General features: G+C 39.5%; 1 protein-coding gene and 1 long non-coding RNA gene across 3 annotated transcripts in view; one reads left to right on the forward strand and one right to left on the reverse strand.

Moving 5' to 3' along the window:
* Window positions 1-2: 2 nt before the first annotated feature.
* Anapc10 (anaphase promoting complex subunit 10) overlaps window positions 3-16443 on the forward strand; it is a 45707-nt gene continuing 29266 nt past the window's right edge. Inside the window, exons 1-3 of one of the 2 annotated variants that reach the window (XM_034523161.2) lie at window positions 3-124; window positions 1392-1566; window positions 7718-7808. In XM_034523161.2, the coding sequence (XP_034379052.1) occupies window positions 1452-1566; window positions 7718-7808 (206 nt within the window). In that variant the 5' untranslated portion in view covers window positions 3-124; window positions 1392-1451. The remainder of the gene's footprint in view (window positions 125-1391; window positions 1567-7717; window positions 7809-16443) is intronic. The other variant, XM_034523162.2, reaches the window with a different exon arrangement.
* LOC143435033 (uncharacterized) lies at window positions 9767-12922 on the reverse strand. The gene is made up of 3 exons (XR_013105005.1): window positions 12798-12922; window positions 11524-11579; window positions 9767-9825 (listed from the first exon to the last, which is right to left on the reverse strand). It is a non-coding gene; the product is annotated as an uncharacterized LOC143435033 (long non-coding RNA).

Here is a 16443-nt window from a genome sequence, read left to right on the forward strand (position 1 = left end):
CCGGAGGGAGTGCTGACGCTGTGACGTCATCGTGCTGCGACACCGATTAACTGAGGGAACCTAGAACCACTGAGCCGCCGTGGGAGTGGCGGGGTCCCTGAGCACCGGAATTGTGGCGAGCCAGGTTTGTAAGACCGCGGCTCTTCCTCGATTTAGAGAACTGTGTGTTTGCGGGCGCAGATGAGTTCTCCTCCCTAGTCTCGGGGGCGTTAGGCTTGCTCTCTCCTCAAGCTTTGTGGGCCTTGCTAATCTGGTAAGACGGGCGGATCAGGAACCCAAGTCTAGTTCTCAGCTCCTTCATTCAGTATTATTCTCTAAGGCCGGGAACCCATTTCTCCCCTACCGTTTTGTTTCATTCACTTGGCTGTTCTTTGAAGTCTCTTCCAGTGTCGAGATGGGTCCCCAACCCGCATCCCCAATGGCAGGGCATTCAAGGCTCTAACGGAACTTATCATGTCTCTGTGATTACGTAAATTATAAATTATTATTGTTTGTGCAGCGGCTATAGGGATAGCTTGGAATCCAAAGGGACGTGTCAAGGCGATGGTCTATATATTGGTCTTGCAACAAAACTTTATAGAATTTATTGTAAGTAGAATTTACAATGATGCACAGTATCCGTAAAATCACCGAAGCAATTTAACATGTTCTTTAACATGTTCTTGACTCTCCAAGAAGTTTTTTTTCATAGATTTACTAGGATTAACAAAAGGTAAGAAGGATGAAAGGAATATGAGTGATTATTTTGCCATTGAAATTTTACTTTATCTTTTGATTTTTTTTTTTTGAGACAGGGTATTGATAGATTATTTCTCTGCCGTCAGTGAAATGAGCCAATTTAAGCCAGATTAGATTATATCAAACACAGGTTTATTGGGAAGCCGCTCTTAGTTGGGTGAGTTCACTGGCCCCAAGTACCAAGGCCAGGGACGTCTCCATGGGGAAAGGGGGGAAGGTTGGTTAGGGAAGAGTAAAAGAGAGAAGGAAGTGAGCACACGCCGAGAAGTGGAGAAGAGGGAGAGAGACCAAAACATCTGGATTATATAGGGAGGAGCCTCTAGGGAAAGCACTGCCCAGCCAGCCCCTGGGCTGAAAGTTCAAGGTTCTGGGCAGGATATTCCAGGTAGGGACTGAGGGATGCAAGGAGAACCTAGAAGTCAGGTCTGCTTTGGTATGTAAAATATACATCCCAATCTCTTGTCCCAGATCCAAAACTAAACAAGTATCTCTATGTAGTCCTGTAGTCTTGGAGCTGTGTAGGCCAGATTGACCTCGAACTCATCCTCGTGCTTCTGCTGCTGCCTTTGTCTCTTCGTGTACTAGGATTAAAGATATGTGCCACAAAGCTGAAATTTTGTTTCTACTTTTTTTTTTTTTTTTTTTTTTTGCAGAAATACTGTCATGACATGGTAGAATGTATATTGCTTGTTTCTCCATAGAATAATTTAAAAATGACAACACCGAACAAGACACCTCCTGGTGCTGATCCTAAGCAGTTGGAGAGGACAGCAACAGTCAGGGAAATTGGGTCTCAGGCTGTTTGGTCACTCTCTTCGTGCAAACCAGGTAGGCAGAACAAAATCCCAGGCTATGGTAATCATTACTTACAATCGATTTTCTTTTCTTTGTTTTTTTTTTTTTTTTTTTTTTTTTTTTTTTTTTGTTTTGTTTTGTTTGTTTTTTTTTGAGACATGGTTTCTCTGTGTAGCCTGGTTATCCAGGAACTTACCAGGTTGACCTTAAATTTAGAACCTCTGCCTCCCAAGTGCTTGGATTAAAGGATGGCCTACTTACAGGTTTCTTATGCACTAGAGAACCGTTAATGTTCCTTTTGTGTAGGTACTTCAGCTTTAATGAACTGAGTTTTCATTTATTGTATACTTTTATCCAGCTACATTGCTAATATCAATATGATTTTTATTATTTATTACTTCAACTTTTTCATAAGATCCTCTCCTTACTCTATCCCATCTCTGGTATTATGGAGTTATTGTTTAATTCACATTTTGTGCTTGCCATCCTTCCTGGAAGCACCTAAGAGTTTTCTCTGTATTCCTGGAGTCCATGCCTTTTGCTAGGATGTGTCATGGTAAAACATGTGTTATATGTTATATGTGTATCTTTTTCCCATTTACCTAACCTATAATTTGATAGGCATTTTTAAATAATTTTAAAAAGATTAGTGTAAAATTATTTTCAAAGTAGCCACTAAAGTATTAAGATGTCAAATTTTGAGACTTCAAACATGAGAAATACTTGAGAACAATGTAGTGGAACCTGAAAAACAAAATGTACTTAAAGCTATAAAAGTTCCGAGTCTGAAATGCTGCAGTTGTAGAGTCTGCTTTGGAACAACAGTGTCACAGCAGCAACCGGGGCAGGTGTGGCGCAGCCTCTGGCCACTACCATCCTTAGCAAAGGCTAGGCTGCTCTGTACCTCCACTGCCCCAGTTACTCTTTTTAAAAAATTTTTTTATTATTTAAAAAATTTTAAATTTAAATATATTTTGATCATATTCTTCCCCTCCCTCAAGTCCTAACCTGTCCTCTTTCCCATACCCATCTAACTTCTTTCTCAAAACAAGCAAAAAAACTATATAACAAAACCTCAAAACCAAAAAAAAAACCCTAAAATAAAACCATACACACACAAGCATGCACGCATGCAAGCACACACATGCACATATTCTTGCAAACTGTAACCAAATAAACATGAGGCCTATCCTGAGTGGTTGATATACCCAGTGTGACTCTATTGGAGAAAACTGATTTCTCCTAGCAAGTATAAGTGACAGTTCAGTTGTTAACTTTACCCTAGTGGCTATTTTCATTCACTTATTCATTTTTCTTTTTAGGAAATCTATAACAAAATATACTAAGATAAAACAAAAACTATTATATTGAATTTGGACAAGACAAACCAACAGAAGGAAAAGAGCCCATAAGATGGCACAAGCATCAGAAACCCACTTGTTCACATACTTAGGAGTTCCTTAAAAACAGTAAACTGGAAGCCATAGTATAAACACAGAGGGCCTGATGCAGACCATGCAGACCCTTTAGTCTCCGTGAGTTCATATGAACTGTGCTCATGTGGAGTTAAAGGACTTTGTGTTTTTAGAGTCTTCCATCTCCTCTGGCAACTCTTATACTCCCTCCACCCCTTCTTCTGTGGGGTTCTTTGAGATCTGAGGGGAGGGATTTATATATAGAGGCATCCTATTTAGGGCTGAATGTTCCAAGGTCTCTCATTCTCTGCATAATATCTGGCTATGGGTCTCTATATTTGTTCTGTCTGCTTCAGGAGGAAGCTTCTGTGATGATAGTTGAGCAAGGCACTGATCTATGAATATAGAAGAATGTCATTAAGAGTCATTTTATCATTAAATTTCTTTGTCTTTTTTAGACCAGTATATTTGGTTTTACCCTCAGTCCCTAGGCTATCTAGTCTCAGGTTCTTGGCCATCCAAGTAGTGTCAGATATGGGTTCTGCCTTAAGTCTAATCAATTACTGGCTGGTTACTACTAGTCCTAGCACGTTTTGCAGGCAGTGCACCATTGTAGATAAAGCGTTTGTGTCTGGCTTGGTATTTATTTTTCTCTTTTGCAGGATACTTTCCTGTAACCAAAGATGCTGAAATGTAGGAGTGAAGCCTCTGTGTAGGCACTGGCTTGACAATCTCCATCTTCAGCGAGTTGGATAGATGTTGTAGGGCCTTGCTGACAGTTTGTAGAGAGCAACCTTGTTAGGCATTTTCAATCTGAAGACTCAAGTTGAGAGAAATTCCTTTATCATGAGGAATTCTAAGTTATTATTTTATATGTATTGGTATTTTGCCTGCATGTATGTTTATGTGAGAGTGTCAGATATTGCAGTTACAGACAGCTGTGAGCTGCCTTGTGGGTGCTGGGATTTGAACCCTGGTTCTCTGAAAGAACAGTTAGTCCTCTTAACCACACTGAGCCATCTCTCCACACCTATAGTTTGACTCTTATAGCTAATTTTCCAACTAAGTCTATTTTGTTTCTCCTCAAGATTGTCTTTTGTTCTTTTCTTTTCTTTTTTTTTTTCCGAGACAGGGTTTCTCTGTGTAGCCCTGGCTGTCCTGGAACTCATTCTGTAGACCAGGCTGGCCTCGAACTCAGAAATCCACCTGCCTTTGCCTCCCAAGTGCTGTGATTAAAGGTGTGTGCCACCACTGCCTGGCAGGTTTGTTTATTTATTTATTTATTTATTTATTTATTGTATGTGGTTATACTATCACTGTCTTCAGACACACCAGAGACAGCATCGGATACCCGTTACAGGTGCTTGTGAGCTACCATGTGGTTGCTAGGAATTGAACTCAGAACCTCTGAAAGAGCAGTTGGTGCTCTTAACTTTTTGAGCCATCTCTCTAGCCCAAGATTGTCTTTTTTTCAACAGATACTTTATTAGAGTATAATTTCCATACAATAGAACCTCTTTTACATGAACCCTTTTATGAATTTTAACTATAGTCATGTGAGCATCATTATAGTGAAGCGTTTTCATGATGCCCCAAACGGCTCATGCCATTTGTATGACTACTTATTCTGCTGGCTCTAAGCATATGACAGATTCACATCTGTTTTGAATGGCTTTGTCCTTGACTTTAGGTTTTTTAAGAATTCCATTTTTTTTCTTTCTTTTTTTGGGCAGAGTGTGTTATTTGAGGCAAGATTTCTCTGTAGCCCTGGAACTTCCTTTGTAGACCAGGCTGGCCTTGAACTCACAGAGATCTGCCTGCCTCTGCCTCCCGAGTGCAGGGACTAAAGCCGTGCGCCATCACACCCAGTTGCAGCTTTACTGTTGATCCACTTCTCTAGCCAGAGGACTTTTTTAACAGCTGTGTAAAAATCTTGGCATGGCAGGAATGCCTATATTCCAGGGGTTTAGGAGGCAGAGATAAGAGGATACCTGGTATTTGTTGGCCAGATTGCCTTGCTGAATTGATGAGCTCCAGGGTCAGTGAGAGACACTGTTTAATAAAATAATGAAGAGAGTGATTGAAGAAGACACAAGACACTGACCTCTTGCTTCCACACACTTTGTGCACCTCCCCACACCCACATGCACATGCCTGTATGAACTCATACATTCAACACAAATACACATACACACAAAATAAGTGGAGAGTGATAGAGGAAGATACCCAATATTGACTTCTGGTTTCCACATGCACACATGTATGCAGGTACACACACAAATACATACCACAAGCATGCACACATATACAGAGAATTTGGATTTTAAGTACAAGGAGAAAACACATTGGTTTTTATCTAGTTGAAATGTAAATAGTTGTAGGCTATAATTATAGATGAACTCTTATGAAGTCCATATTCCTTGTGTGTGTGTGTGTGTGTTTATGTGTGTATGTGTGTATGTGTGTATGTGTGTATGTGTGTATGTGTGTGTCTTGTCTGTGTTTCACTGACAGGCTCTTTTTATGTAGCACTGGCTGGCCTGGAACTCTTTATGTAGATCAGGCTGGCCTTAAACTTACAGAGGTCTGTCTGCCTTTGCCTCCCAAGCACTGGAATTAAGGGTGTGTGCCGCCACACCTGACCCCACCTATTACTTGTTAGGTCTTTGAAGTCAAGGCATATGGCTCAGTTGTAATAGCCTCCTATCCAGTGTGAAAGCAAGTGTGTTGCTAGAGATACTTAAGAAAATGGCTTGATACTAAATGTATCTCTCAGTTATTGGTATCTGCTCCATGGATCTAGACATGGTCTCTTAGTGGAGTGGAAACATCTAGAATGTTAACCAGACCTTGTAAGCATATTAAAACTGCAGCTTGTGTCACATTCACTTACATTGTGTTAAATCCAACTCAATCTGGACTGAGCCCAAATCTGAGCACATACCACTCCTGGAGGGCCAAGGGAAAAATAAATATTTGCTAAACAATAACAATAACCAAAAGAAGTATTGTTTTTCTTTGCCTCGGGACAATAGTTTTTACTTCTGGATGATTTTGTTGCATGTACCCGACCCAACCTTTAGCAGAATCTGCAGATATTTAATTGTCATGACTGTGGAAAGGGGGGAGAATCAAGTAAGGAGAAGTCAGGACAGTCACCTCCCCACAAAGCATTGTAGAGTCCAAAAGATGAATAGTGTCAAGAATAAGAGTTGTGATCTTCGAGAAGTAGCTGTAATACCTTAGCATGCATCAGAATCACCCCGAAGATCCATCAAACACAAACTCTCAGTGAGGCTGACTTCTCAGAATTGCTGATGTAGCAGTTCTAGAATGGTGTTGCTGGTGTAAGGGCCACACTGAGGAAACACTGCAGTTGGAGAGAGCTCAGCTGTGGAGTACTTGCCGCTCTCAGACGCTCTGAGTTCAGCGTCTCCATTGTGCAGCTCACAGTGCCTCTAACTCCCACTCCAGGGTATTCAGTGCCCTCTTCTCTGCAGCAGGCACACTTATGCACATGCACACAAATACATAAAAAATAAAACCTTAAAAAAAGAACCACTGAAGACATACAGACTTTTTTTCCTCTGAATAATACATGGGTACATAATTCCTCTCAAAGCTGTTAAAACAGATCTGCCATTGTTTAAGGTCTCAGATACAGTAATGAAGTTGGGAGCCTTAGAAAAGAGGTGGTGCCTAGGCTTTGGCATGTGAGTTTATGTTTATAAGACCTCCTGCTTGTGAGAAAAAATATGGAAATGAAGGCTGTTTACTTAGTGTCCTAGAGGTAAAGATCCAGAGTAATCAGTTCCCAAAAGATTATGCTTAGTTTTTACATTAATCTTTCATAAGTAATGTCTTAGAAACATATTTTAAATTAGTCTTGGGTTAAAAGATTTTTGCTTACTATTTTTTTTTTTGCTTAAGACTAAATACCATTTTATGAAATTCTTTGAGCTAAGATACAAATAAATTGTAAAACGGGGAAAAAACCCAGCCAATGTAAAATAAGTAGAAAAAGCCTTTAATTCAATAGAACATTTAACTAAGGTCTCTCTTACGAATTATGAGAGTTAACTATCCTTATTAAGGAACTTAAAAAGTAGCAAAAAGGGGCTGGAGAGATGGCTAGGTGGTAAAGAACACTGACTGCTCTTCCAGAGGTCCTGAGTTCAATTCCCAGCAACCACTTGGTGGCTCACAACTGTCTGTAATGGGATCTAATGCCCTCTTCTGGTGTGTCTGAAGAGAGCAACAGTGTACTAACATACATAAAATAAATAAATAAATCTTTTTTTTTTTTTTAAAGTAGCAAAAAGCAAGTATGACATACTGAGCTTGCTTGTATCTACCTGTTTTAAAGAATATCACAGGATGGGTCATTTTATAAAAGGATAATTTTATAAAAGGATTTATAAAAGGATAAAAACTTGGACTTGTGCAAATAGAGACCTTATATATCCCCAAAGATGCTTTTTAAAACCTAACCACCCAAAACGTTTGTCATAGTATAAACTTTAGTGTGTGTAAGGGGACTGAACCCAGGGCCTCACACTTTTAAAATAAACAGCCTATCAGTAAACAACAAACTCATCCCATTAGGAGATCTTTAGAGCTGAAATCTAGATAAAAGAATAGAAAAATTCTGGTTAAATTTCATATTCTGTCTTCTATATCAAAATTTCTAGACAAATATGTATGATAATTTTACATTTTAAATATTTAACTTTTTCATGGAACTTTGTTGCCATTTTCACTGTTTCTAGGGTTTGGAGTGGATCAGTTACGAGATGACAATCTGGAAACCTACTGGCAATCTGATGGCTCTCAGCCCCATTTAGTGAACATCCAATTCAGGTAATCCAGTTTTTACTTTTTAAATGTAGTGTAGGTTACAAGTGGACAAGGAAATTATTTACGTAAAAGTTCAGAAAATATGGAAATTAAAATGAAAATACTTAATTGCTTTCAGACTCTATTAGGTCTTAGAGATTTTTTGTTTTTAGCCATCCAGATTGCAGTCAGCTTCAGTATATTCTGTCTTACCCTTTATGTGACTCTGACTCTGTCTCTCTCTCTCTGTCTCTCTCTGTCTCTGTCTCTCTCTCTCTCTCTCTCTCTCTCTCTCTCTCTCTGTGTGTGTGTGTGTGTGTGGTGCCCTTACGCACAATTTAATGCATGAATGCACGTATATAGGCCCAGGTTGATGGTCAATGTCTTTTCCCAGTTGGTCTGCATCTTTATGTTTTTGAGGCAGGGTCTCTCAGTGAACCTGAAGGTCATCACTTTGGCTAAGCTGACTGGCCACTGAGCTTCAGGGGTCCACCTTCTGTGCCCTTCCTCCTGCCTTGTCCTGAAGAGTTGGAGTTACCGGCATCTCTCTTTTTCCATGTGCTCTAGGGGTCTGAGCTCAGGTACCTACATTTGATCCATTGAGTAGCCTCCTTAGTCCTCATTCTACATTTCTGATACTTTATGTAGATAGTTCTGAAATAATATGATTTAATTTAGGAGATACAGTAGAAAAATATATTTTATGACCTGGTATAATGCCTTAATATATGATGTTTGTAAGTTTTTTAGGTATGATATTTATGTACTTCTCATATTTGCACTTAACTTTTGAAAAAATAACTTGACATTGAATCTGTAAACTTAGTTTTAAAAGGATTACTATTTTTGAGATAGGAAAATTCCTGTATGTTTATCTAATGCTCTGGATTTATTGGCAATATGAAAACTAGTCAGCCTGGATATCTTTCTACATTATATCCTCTACCATTCTAAAATGTTAGATTTTTAGGTGCTTCCTTCTATTGTTGTCGGGTACATATCAGCAAACTTCTTTTTTTTTTTTTTTTTTTTTTTTTTTGGTTTTTTGAGACAGGGTTTCTCTGTGTAGCCCTGGCTGTCCTGGAACTCACTCTGTAGACCAGGCTGGCCTCGAACTCAGAAATCCACCTGCCTCTGCCTCCTAAGTGCTGGGATTGCTGGGATTAAAGGCATGCGCCACCACCGCCTGGCTAGCAAACTTCTTTTGAGTAGGTAGTAAATGTTTAAGTCTTGTAGTGCCTCTGGTCTCCATTTCAGCTATGTAGTTCTGCCATTACAGTATCAAAACAGCCAAATATCAACACATTAGTGACTGAGTTTAGTTCCCTCAGTTCAACTGTATCCTCCAAAAGCAGTGCAAGGTAGCAGTTTGCTGACACAATGCGCCAACATTCTAAGTTGCCAGTGATACCAGTTAACTTTTTAAAAGGTTAATATACTAGCTACTGCCAGGCATGATGGTACACACCTTTAATCCCAGCACTTGGGAGGCGGAGGCAGGCCGATTTCTGTGAGTTTGAGCCCAGCTTGGTCTACAGAGTGAGTTCTAAGACAGCCAGGGCTACACATAGAAACTGTCTCAGAAAAAAAAAATCAGGACTACTTTACTACTGATAATATTCCTCATGAGTGACACCAGATTTCTAATGAGAAACAGCTTAAGGGTATAGTGCATTATAATGTAGGCAGCATCATGGTAGAAAATCGAGGCTGATGGTTCACATTTCATTAGATAAGGAAGCTGAACCAGGGCAGGAAGTGGGGTCAAGTTATAAGTGTCAAGGCTAATCTATCTTCCAACTCACATATTAAGTGACTGGCTTCCTCTAACTTGGCCCCACCTTTCAATAATTCCATTTGTTCTGGACATGAGCCTATAAGGGACATTTTCCATTTGACTTAGGCCCATAGCCATCTCATTATGCACAATGTATTCAGTCCATCTTTAAAATTCTTAGTAGTCCTCCAGTTATCCTACCTTTTAAAATCCCAAGTTCAGAATCTCTTCTGAGACTTAAGGCAGTCTCTTTACTGCAAACCCCTGTAAGATTTAAAAAGAAAAAAAAAATATACATACAATTTCAGCATATAGTGGTACAGGTAAACATTCCCATTCAAAAGAGACAAACAGAAGCATGGGAAGGAAAGAACAGACCAAAGCAAGACCAAAACTTAGCAGGTTAACCCTGGTTTTTGTGTCTTGATGTCCATCATCTGAGCTTCCTAGGCTTGGGGAGGTCCAGCTTTAAACTTCTCTTTTAGGCTAGCTCCATGCTTTTTGGGTGGTGGTGGTGGGGTGGATATTTATGTTTCTGATTTCTCTAATATACTGGCTTTCCATTGCAAATTAGGCTTTGTCCTTCACACCTTCATACATAGCCCACTCATCAAGCTATACCCTAGAGGTTTCAGTGGGTGGGGTCATGCTTTGAGGTTTCAAAAGTGCATGCCACACCCAGTCTCTCTTTGCCTGCCTGCAGATAAAAATGTATAAGCTCTCAGTTCCATGATGCCATGATGATTATGGACTGTCTGAAACTATAATCAAGCCTGCAATTAAATGCCTTCGTTTATAAGTGTTGTCTTGGTCATAGTGACTTCACAGCAATAAAACTGTGACTCAGACAACTGCCAAACTATATACTTCTGTCTGCAGCTTTAACTGGGCTCATACTCCTTTTCCTATCCAGACTTCTCATTTTTTGTATCTGTCTTCTTTCTCACCACAAATGTGGGCAAGTACAGTAGGCTATAAACAGGACACAGGTTGAATGTTACATGAGGTGATTATGTGTTCTTCACCAAAACATCTCCATCATCATCTTGATTAGGTTTAAAATTTCTGTGGTGACTAGCTAGCGTTATCTAAAAGGAGGGAAACTTAATTGAGAAAATGCCTCCATAAGATCTGGCTGTAGGACATTTTCTTAGTGATTGATGGGGAGGGCCCAGCCCATTGTAAGTGGTGCCATCCCTGGGCTGGTGCTCCTGGATTCTATAAGAAAGCAGGCTGAGTGAGCTATGGGGAACAAGCCTGTAAGTGTGGGGCGGAGGGCTGTGAGAAGCAGCTGGGTGCTTGGAGCTTGGAACCTTGGACCCTTATTGGACAGCAGGAGTTCAGCTCTGCTCCCAGGCCCTGGTTCTTTTCATTTAGCTTCAGCCCTCCACAGCCCCTCCCACAGAGAGGTCTCTGGCCCTAGAGAGATTTACATACTAATGAGGTACCTGAAGGCTAGAGGTTGGAACCAATTAAGCATTCTTCCCCAGCCCCTCCCCCCTCTTTCCCTTCCTATTTAACTGAGGTCTGCCCTGGGTTTTGGGGGTGGGGGAGACATCCAGATCTATCTACATCCACCATGACATTAAAGCCTATAAAAACCCATGGACTTTCTTGTGTCATTGGGACCCTGCTGTGAGGAACCATGGAGCCACAGCATCGGTGCCTAACTTCCCTCTGGAGGAATCTCAATGTTCCCAACCACGACTACCCACATGTAAGCAGCACCCCTCTGTACTTCTGTATCAGCTCCTGCCTCTAGGTTCCTGCCCTGCTTGAGTTCCTGCCATCACTGCTTTTGATGATGAACTGTTACATGGAATTGTGAGAGAATTAAACCCTTCCCTCTTCAAGTGGCTTCTGTTATGGGGTTTCATCACAGCAATGTTAACCCTAACTATGACACTTCCTTAGAAGATACACTCCTGGGTCCATCTGTGAGGACTTTCCAAAAATGCTTACCTGAAGAGGCAAGATTCACCCTGAATATTGTTGGCATCATTTCATGGCCTAGGAACCTAAAGTGAGAAAAAGAAAAAGAGGAGAAAGTCAAAGGAATGGCAGCACTTCCTGTTCTTTGCTTCTGGTTCTACACAGAGGTGAACTAGTAGCCTCACACTCCTGGTGCCATAGCCATGAGCTCTTCCTATGTCAATCATTCCCTTTCATGATGGACCGTGCCTTCTTGTCAGGTGTCACAACAGTGAGAAAAATAACTGATACCTCATTTATATTTCATTTAACCTTTATCATTTATTAGAGGACTAGATAATTGAGTCCAGGTCACATAATAAATAAGTTGTAGAATTACAGTTTGAATATAAGTATTCTGATTTCAGAGCCTGTGCTTTTTGACATTCTGTCCTATAAACCTGAGACAAATTGCTGGTCTAGTAATACAAGTATGATACCTTAAAAATTCAATATTGTGAATCCAAATTTAATTGTTCAATACTAGCATTTGTTTTATAAATTACACTTTATACTGTATACTAAAAACAATCATGAAATAGTATATACTTCACTTCTTGAATAGTTTTAATAGAATTTTAGATATATACCTTTTTTGGTAATCTACAGAATCCCCTTCTAAGATAGAGGTTCTATCATTTTTCTCATTATTAGAATCAAATGGTAGTTCTGTTTAATATTTTAAGGTATGTCCATACTGTTTTACATAGAAATACCCTCTTTTACCTTCCCATGGATGGTGCATATAAACCTCATCTCCTCCCCACATAACATCAGAATCTGTGGGGTTTTTTTTTTTGTTTTGTTTTGAAGTAATGACCAAATTAATTTGTGTGAAGTGATAACGCAATAGATTTTATTCTTGTTTCCCAGGTAGATTTGTTACTTCTCTCAGGTAAAATGGCCGACAGATGCTACTTAAGGAGGAAGGGTTACTATGGTTCAATTTCAGAGGCTATAGGCTGTCATGACAAGGAAGGTGTGGTGGAAGAAGCAGCAGGAGCTTGTGTTTGTGCATGTGTGTGTGCGCTCGTGTGCATGTGTGTGTGCAGCAGCTCTTTACATCTTTACATATTAGAAAGATAGGCTAGGTTATCCTTTAAAGATCTACCTCAGTGACACGTCCTTTTCACCCAGGCCCTACGTACTAAACCTTCCTGATCCCTAAAACAGTGCCTCTAGCTGGGAACCAAGTGTTCAAGCACAGGAGCCTGTGAGCATCATTTGACATTCAAACCATAACACCTAGTGATTCGTGTACTTACATGACATTTGTCCTCTTTGAAGAACTGCTGCTTAAATCCTTTGCCCATTTTAAAGTTGTTTCTGTTGTAGATTTATAAAAGTTCTTTATATACTCTGTTGCAGATATTCAGGGGTTTTTTGTTTTACTGTAAAAGCAATCATAGAAAACATGTAAATGAATATTTCTTTAAGTAAAACTTTATTTAAAAAGTAGATGGCGCATACACATTTGCTTGTACTTGCAAGCTATAACTCATTAGTCCTGTTTAGCAGTGCAATTCCACTCCTGCCCAGCCCTCTGCGACCTTTGGCTTGCTGTTCTCGTCAGTGCTCTCCCAGCGGTTAGTCTCTACCTGTGATACAGACTTGTGCCTCGTCCCTGCCTGTTCACTGCTGCCCCACTATTACTCTTTCTGCTGTGTGTCGAGGCTGTCAGACTTTGTTGGCGTCTTACTTCCATTTCAGTTCGGAGATGACCACAGGGTGCCTGCCCACTTGAGGATTCTCCTTGTTGCTTCTTTTGCTCTGGACCTGTAGTCCCGTGGTTCTCAAGCCTGCAGAAGTAGTTCTGTGTTTTCTTGTATTCTAGAGTTTGTGGTAAGAAGGCAAGTCTTGCAGCTTTTCTGTAGCCAGCAGATATCCTAGACTCTTTTTTTTTTTGTCTTTTAATACTATGTATGCTGAAATTTAATATTAAATTTTCATCTGTCCTGTTTTTAGTAGGTCTATTTTAGCATCTAATTAATGATTAGAAACAAACCCAAAACCACATTTTTACTATTGTAGGAACAATATACATATATATATATATATATATATATATATATATATATATATATATATATATATTTATAAATTATTTGCTTTTGTTTTAGACAAGTGTGTGAGCCATATGCTATTTAGTATTGTTATATAGCATGTTAAGAGGGAAAGTAAACAGAATCTTGCAGTTATTTTGTGTTTTAAGTATTGTACGTTAGGAGTTATTTACATTAATATAGTGTAATTATAGACTTAGATTAATTTTTGACTATCTCATAGATTTGTAAGTATGAACTTCTTGGTTAGCTTGTTCTCAGCGCAAGTTTTCCCATCTGTGTAGTGGACATAATATGTGTGAACTAGTTCTAGTATAGAGTCTTGAACAGTGTTTTCAATGAGGCGGACATTTATTGCTTCTGTTTCCCTTGCAAGAGAAAGCTACAGAGTGCTGTGGTAAGATGCCCTGAGGCTGGTCGTGATGTCTTTCACTCTTTCCTTCTTTTCTCTTAGGTTTTAATTTTAAGGTGAACTCATGCCCCCTACTGGAGTTCCAAGAATTCCAGTACCTCTGAATTCCAGGAAGGAAGATAAAAGGGACATATCTTCCCTTGAAATACTGCTGCATTATAATGCAAGATAAGACGTTTACAGGCTACAATTTAGTTATAACTACTTTTGAGGTAGCATGCCTCTTTTAGTTGGATATTTTGAAGAAAGAAGGGAAAAAGAATAAAGGCAATTGGAGTAGGTAGCTATGAATACCTGTTGCAGACATCTTCCATTGTAAGGTCATAGGTTTTTTGGTTTTTCAAGACACAGTTTCTCTATGTAGCCCTTGCTGTCTTGGAACTCACTCTGTAGACCAGGCTGACCTTGAATTCACCTGCCCCTGCTTCCCAAGTGCTGGGAAGCTACCACTGCCTGGCATGCCAAAGATTCTTAACTAGATGAGGAATTATTCAGGAGTCAGCAAGTACAGGACAAATTATCACTTGTTAGAACTGAGACGCTAATGAGAAGTACACTAGCTGCATTCAATCTTCAGTTAAGGGTATATGGTAATAGCAAACCCTAGAATTTAAGACTTACATTTGTAGCTAAACCAGATATGCTTGGTTTTATTACATGTGTGGCATGAAGGAACAAAGGCAATGCTAGCTTCCTGCCTGAAACTGTTAGGAGAAAGTATGTTTAATAGGAGGACTGAGGGAAGTCAAGAATGTCAGTCAGAATCAGGGAAACATTTCTCCCTTTCCCTTCTAGCTGTGTTTCCTAGGAGCTTAACAAGGCGCTTGGCATATAGTAGGTGTTCACTCAGCGCAGTGCCTATAATTACAATGTGTCTTGAGGAATCCCAGCATCTTCCACGATGACTCAGTCATATATTTTATCTTCCCATGTGCATTATTTGAGAAGCAACATGATTTTAATGCAGTATTAGTACTTTTTGAATTAGTATGAGTCAAACTTTAGTTGTTTTAAAAAGATTTCACTGTACCTCATACAGCAGCAGTTTGAAACTTTTGGTGCCGTAGCAATTTCTTCTACAAACCTAGTATACATATGTATATGGCATAAATTATATCCATCATTTCTGATGCATAAGCCTCCAGAAAAGAACTGTGGTTCAGTGCAAATATCAACAAGTGCAACTATGTACACCACTGTAAACTGTAGTGAATGGCTCCTAAAAGCCATGGACAGTTAACTGAAGGACGGTAGGCAAGCACATGGGAACTTTGCAAGGTGCCTTGCATGAGTAGGCATTCAGTGTAGTGACCATGAACAGAGTGAAGCTTTGAGGAATTCCAGCATCTTCCACTTTGACTCAGTCTGTACATTTCATCTTCCCATGTGCAGTCACTTGATAAGTGACATGATTTTCTATTCTCAATTAGGACACTTTCGAACTTCTCTACTTAGCTCATTTACCCTAGTGTTACTTCTTTAGTCAGAAAGTAGTGAGCTGGTGATCGAACCAAGAGAGAATATATATATATATGAAACATTAGTTCTGGGTCAGACACAAAGTATTCTCTTGCTGTGTATTGCTGTGGTTTTTATTTTCATTGGTTTTTACCATTCTTTCCCTTTCTAAACTCACCCTGGTATTGAAGTTACCCTGAATTTCATAATTTTGGAAGCCATATTGTTCTGTAAAAAGATTTATCTTTTACATCTTGTTTTTTTCTTTTTAATTTCTGTAGTCTCTGATCTATCTATCATAGGGAGACCTTTACTTCCTGCTTAGGGCTTATCAAGATGGCCTTTAGTAGCCGTAAAGTGTCCCTGCATCCTTTGCTTCCCCTGACGTGTTCTTGCTGAGATGTCAGTTTGGTAGCTCTGGCTCTTGGCTTTTTGGAAACATCATGAAGGTATCTGTCCTGTCAGCACTTCCTGGGTCTTGTGTATTTTTTGAAATAGAAATCTTTACCTTTGCCCTTTTTTCTGATGAATAGTTTAGGTATATAAGTTTGATTTCCCAGAGAAGAGCTACAGACCAGTATTTTATAGGCTGGCCTTTGACACAGGCTGCTTTTGTTCAAGGAACTCATTGTTACTAAGCAGTACCAGTTTACACTTAACTTGTAAAGACCTTTTTAGTAAACTTCTAAATGTTTTTGGAGGGTCAGTTTAAAAAATTGCCTATTTTTCTTCCCTGATGGCCAATGACCAACTTTTTTATCTTGAAAAAATTATTCAGAAAATACAGAACTTATAAAGAAGAAAATTAAGGTCATATGAGTGGGAAGCATTATAGCATACAGGCTGACAGTTCTGCATCTGGGTCTGCAGGCAGCAGGAAGAGAGAGACATTGGGCCTGACTTGGGCTTTTAAAACCTCTAAGCCTATTCCCAGTGACAAACTTCCTCCAACAAGGCTGGGTTTCCTAATCCATCTTA

The sequence above is a fragment of the Arvicanthis niloticus genome, chromosome 18, assembly GCF_011762505.2.
Source record: "Arvicanthis niloticus isolate mArvNil1 chromosome 18, mArvNil1.pat.X, whole genome shotgun sequence".
NCBI classification, from domain to species: Eukaryota; Metazoa; Chordata; class Mammalia; order Rodentia; family Muridae; genus Arvicanthis; species Arvicanthis niloticus.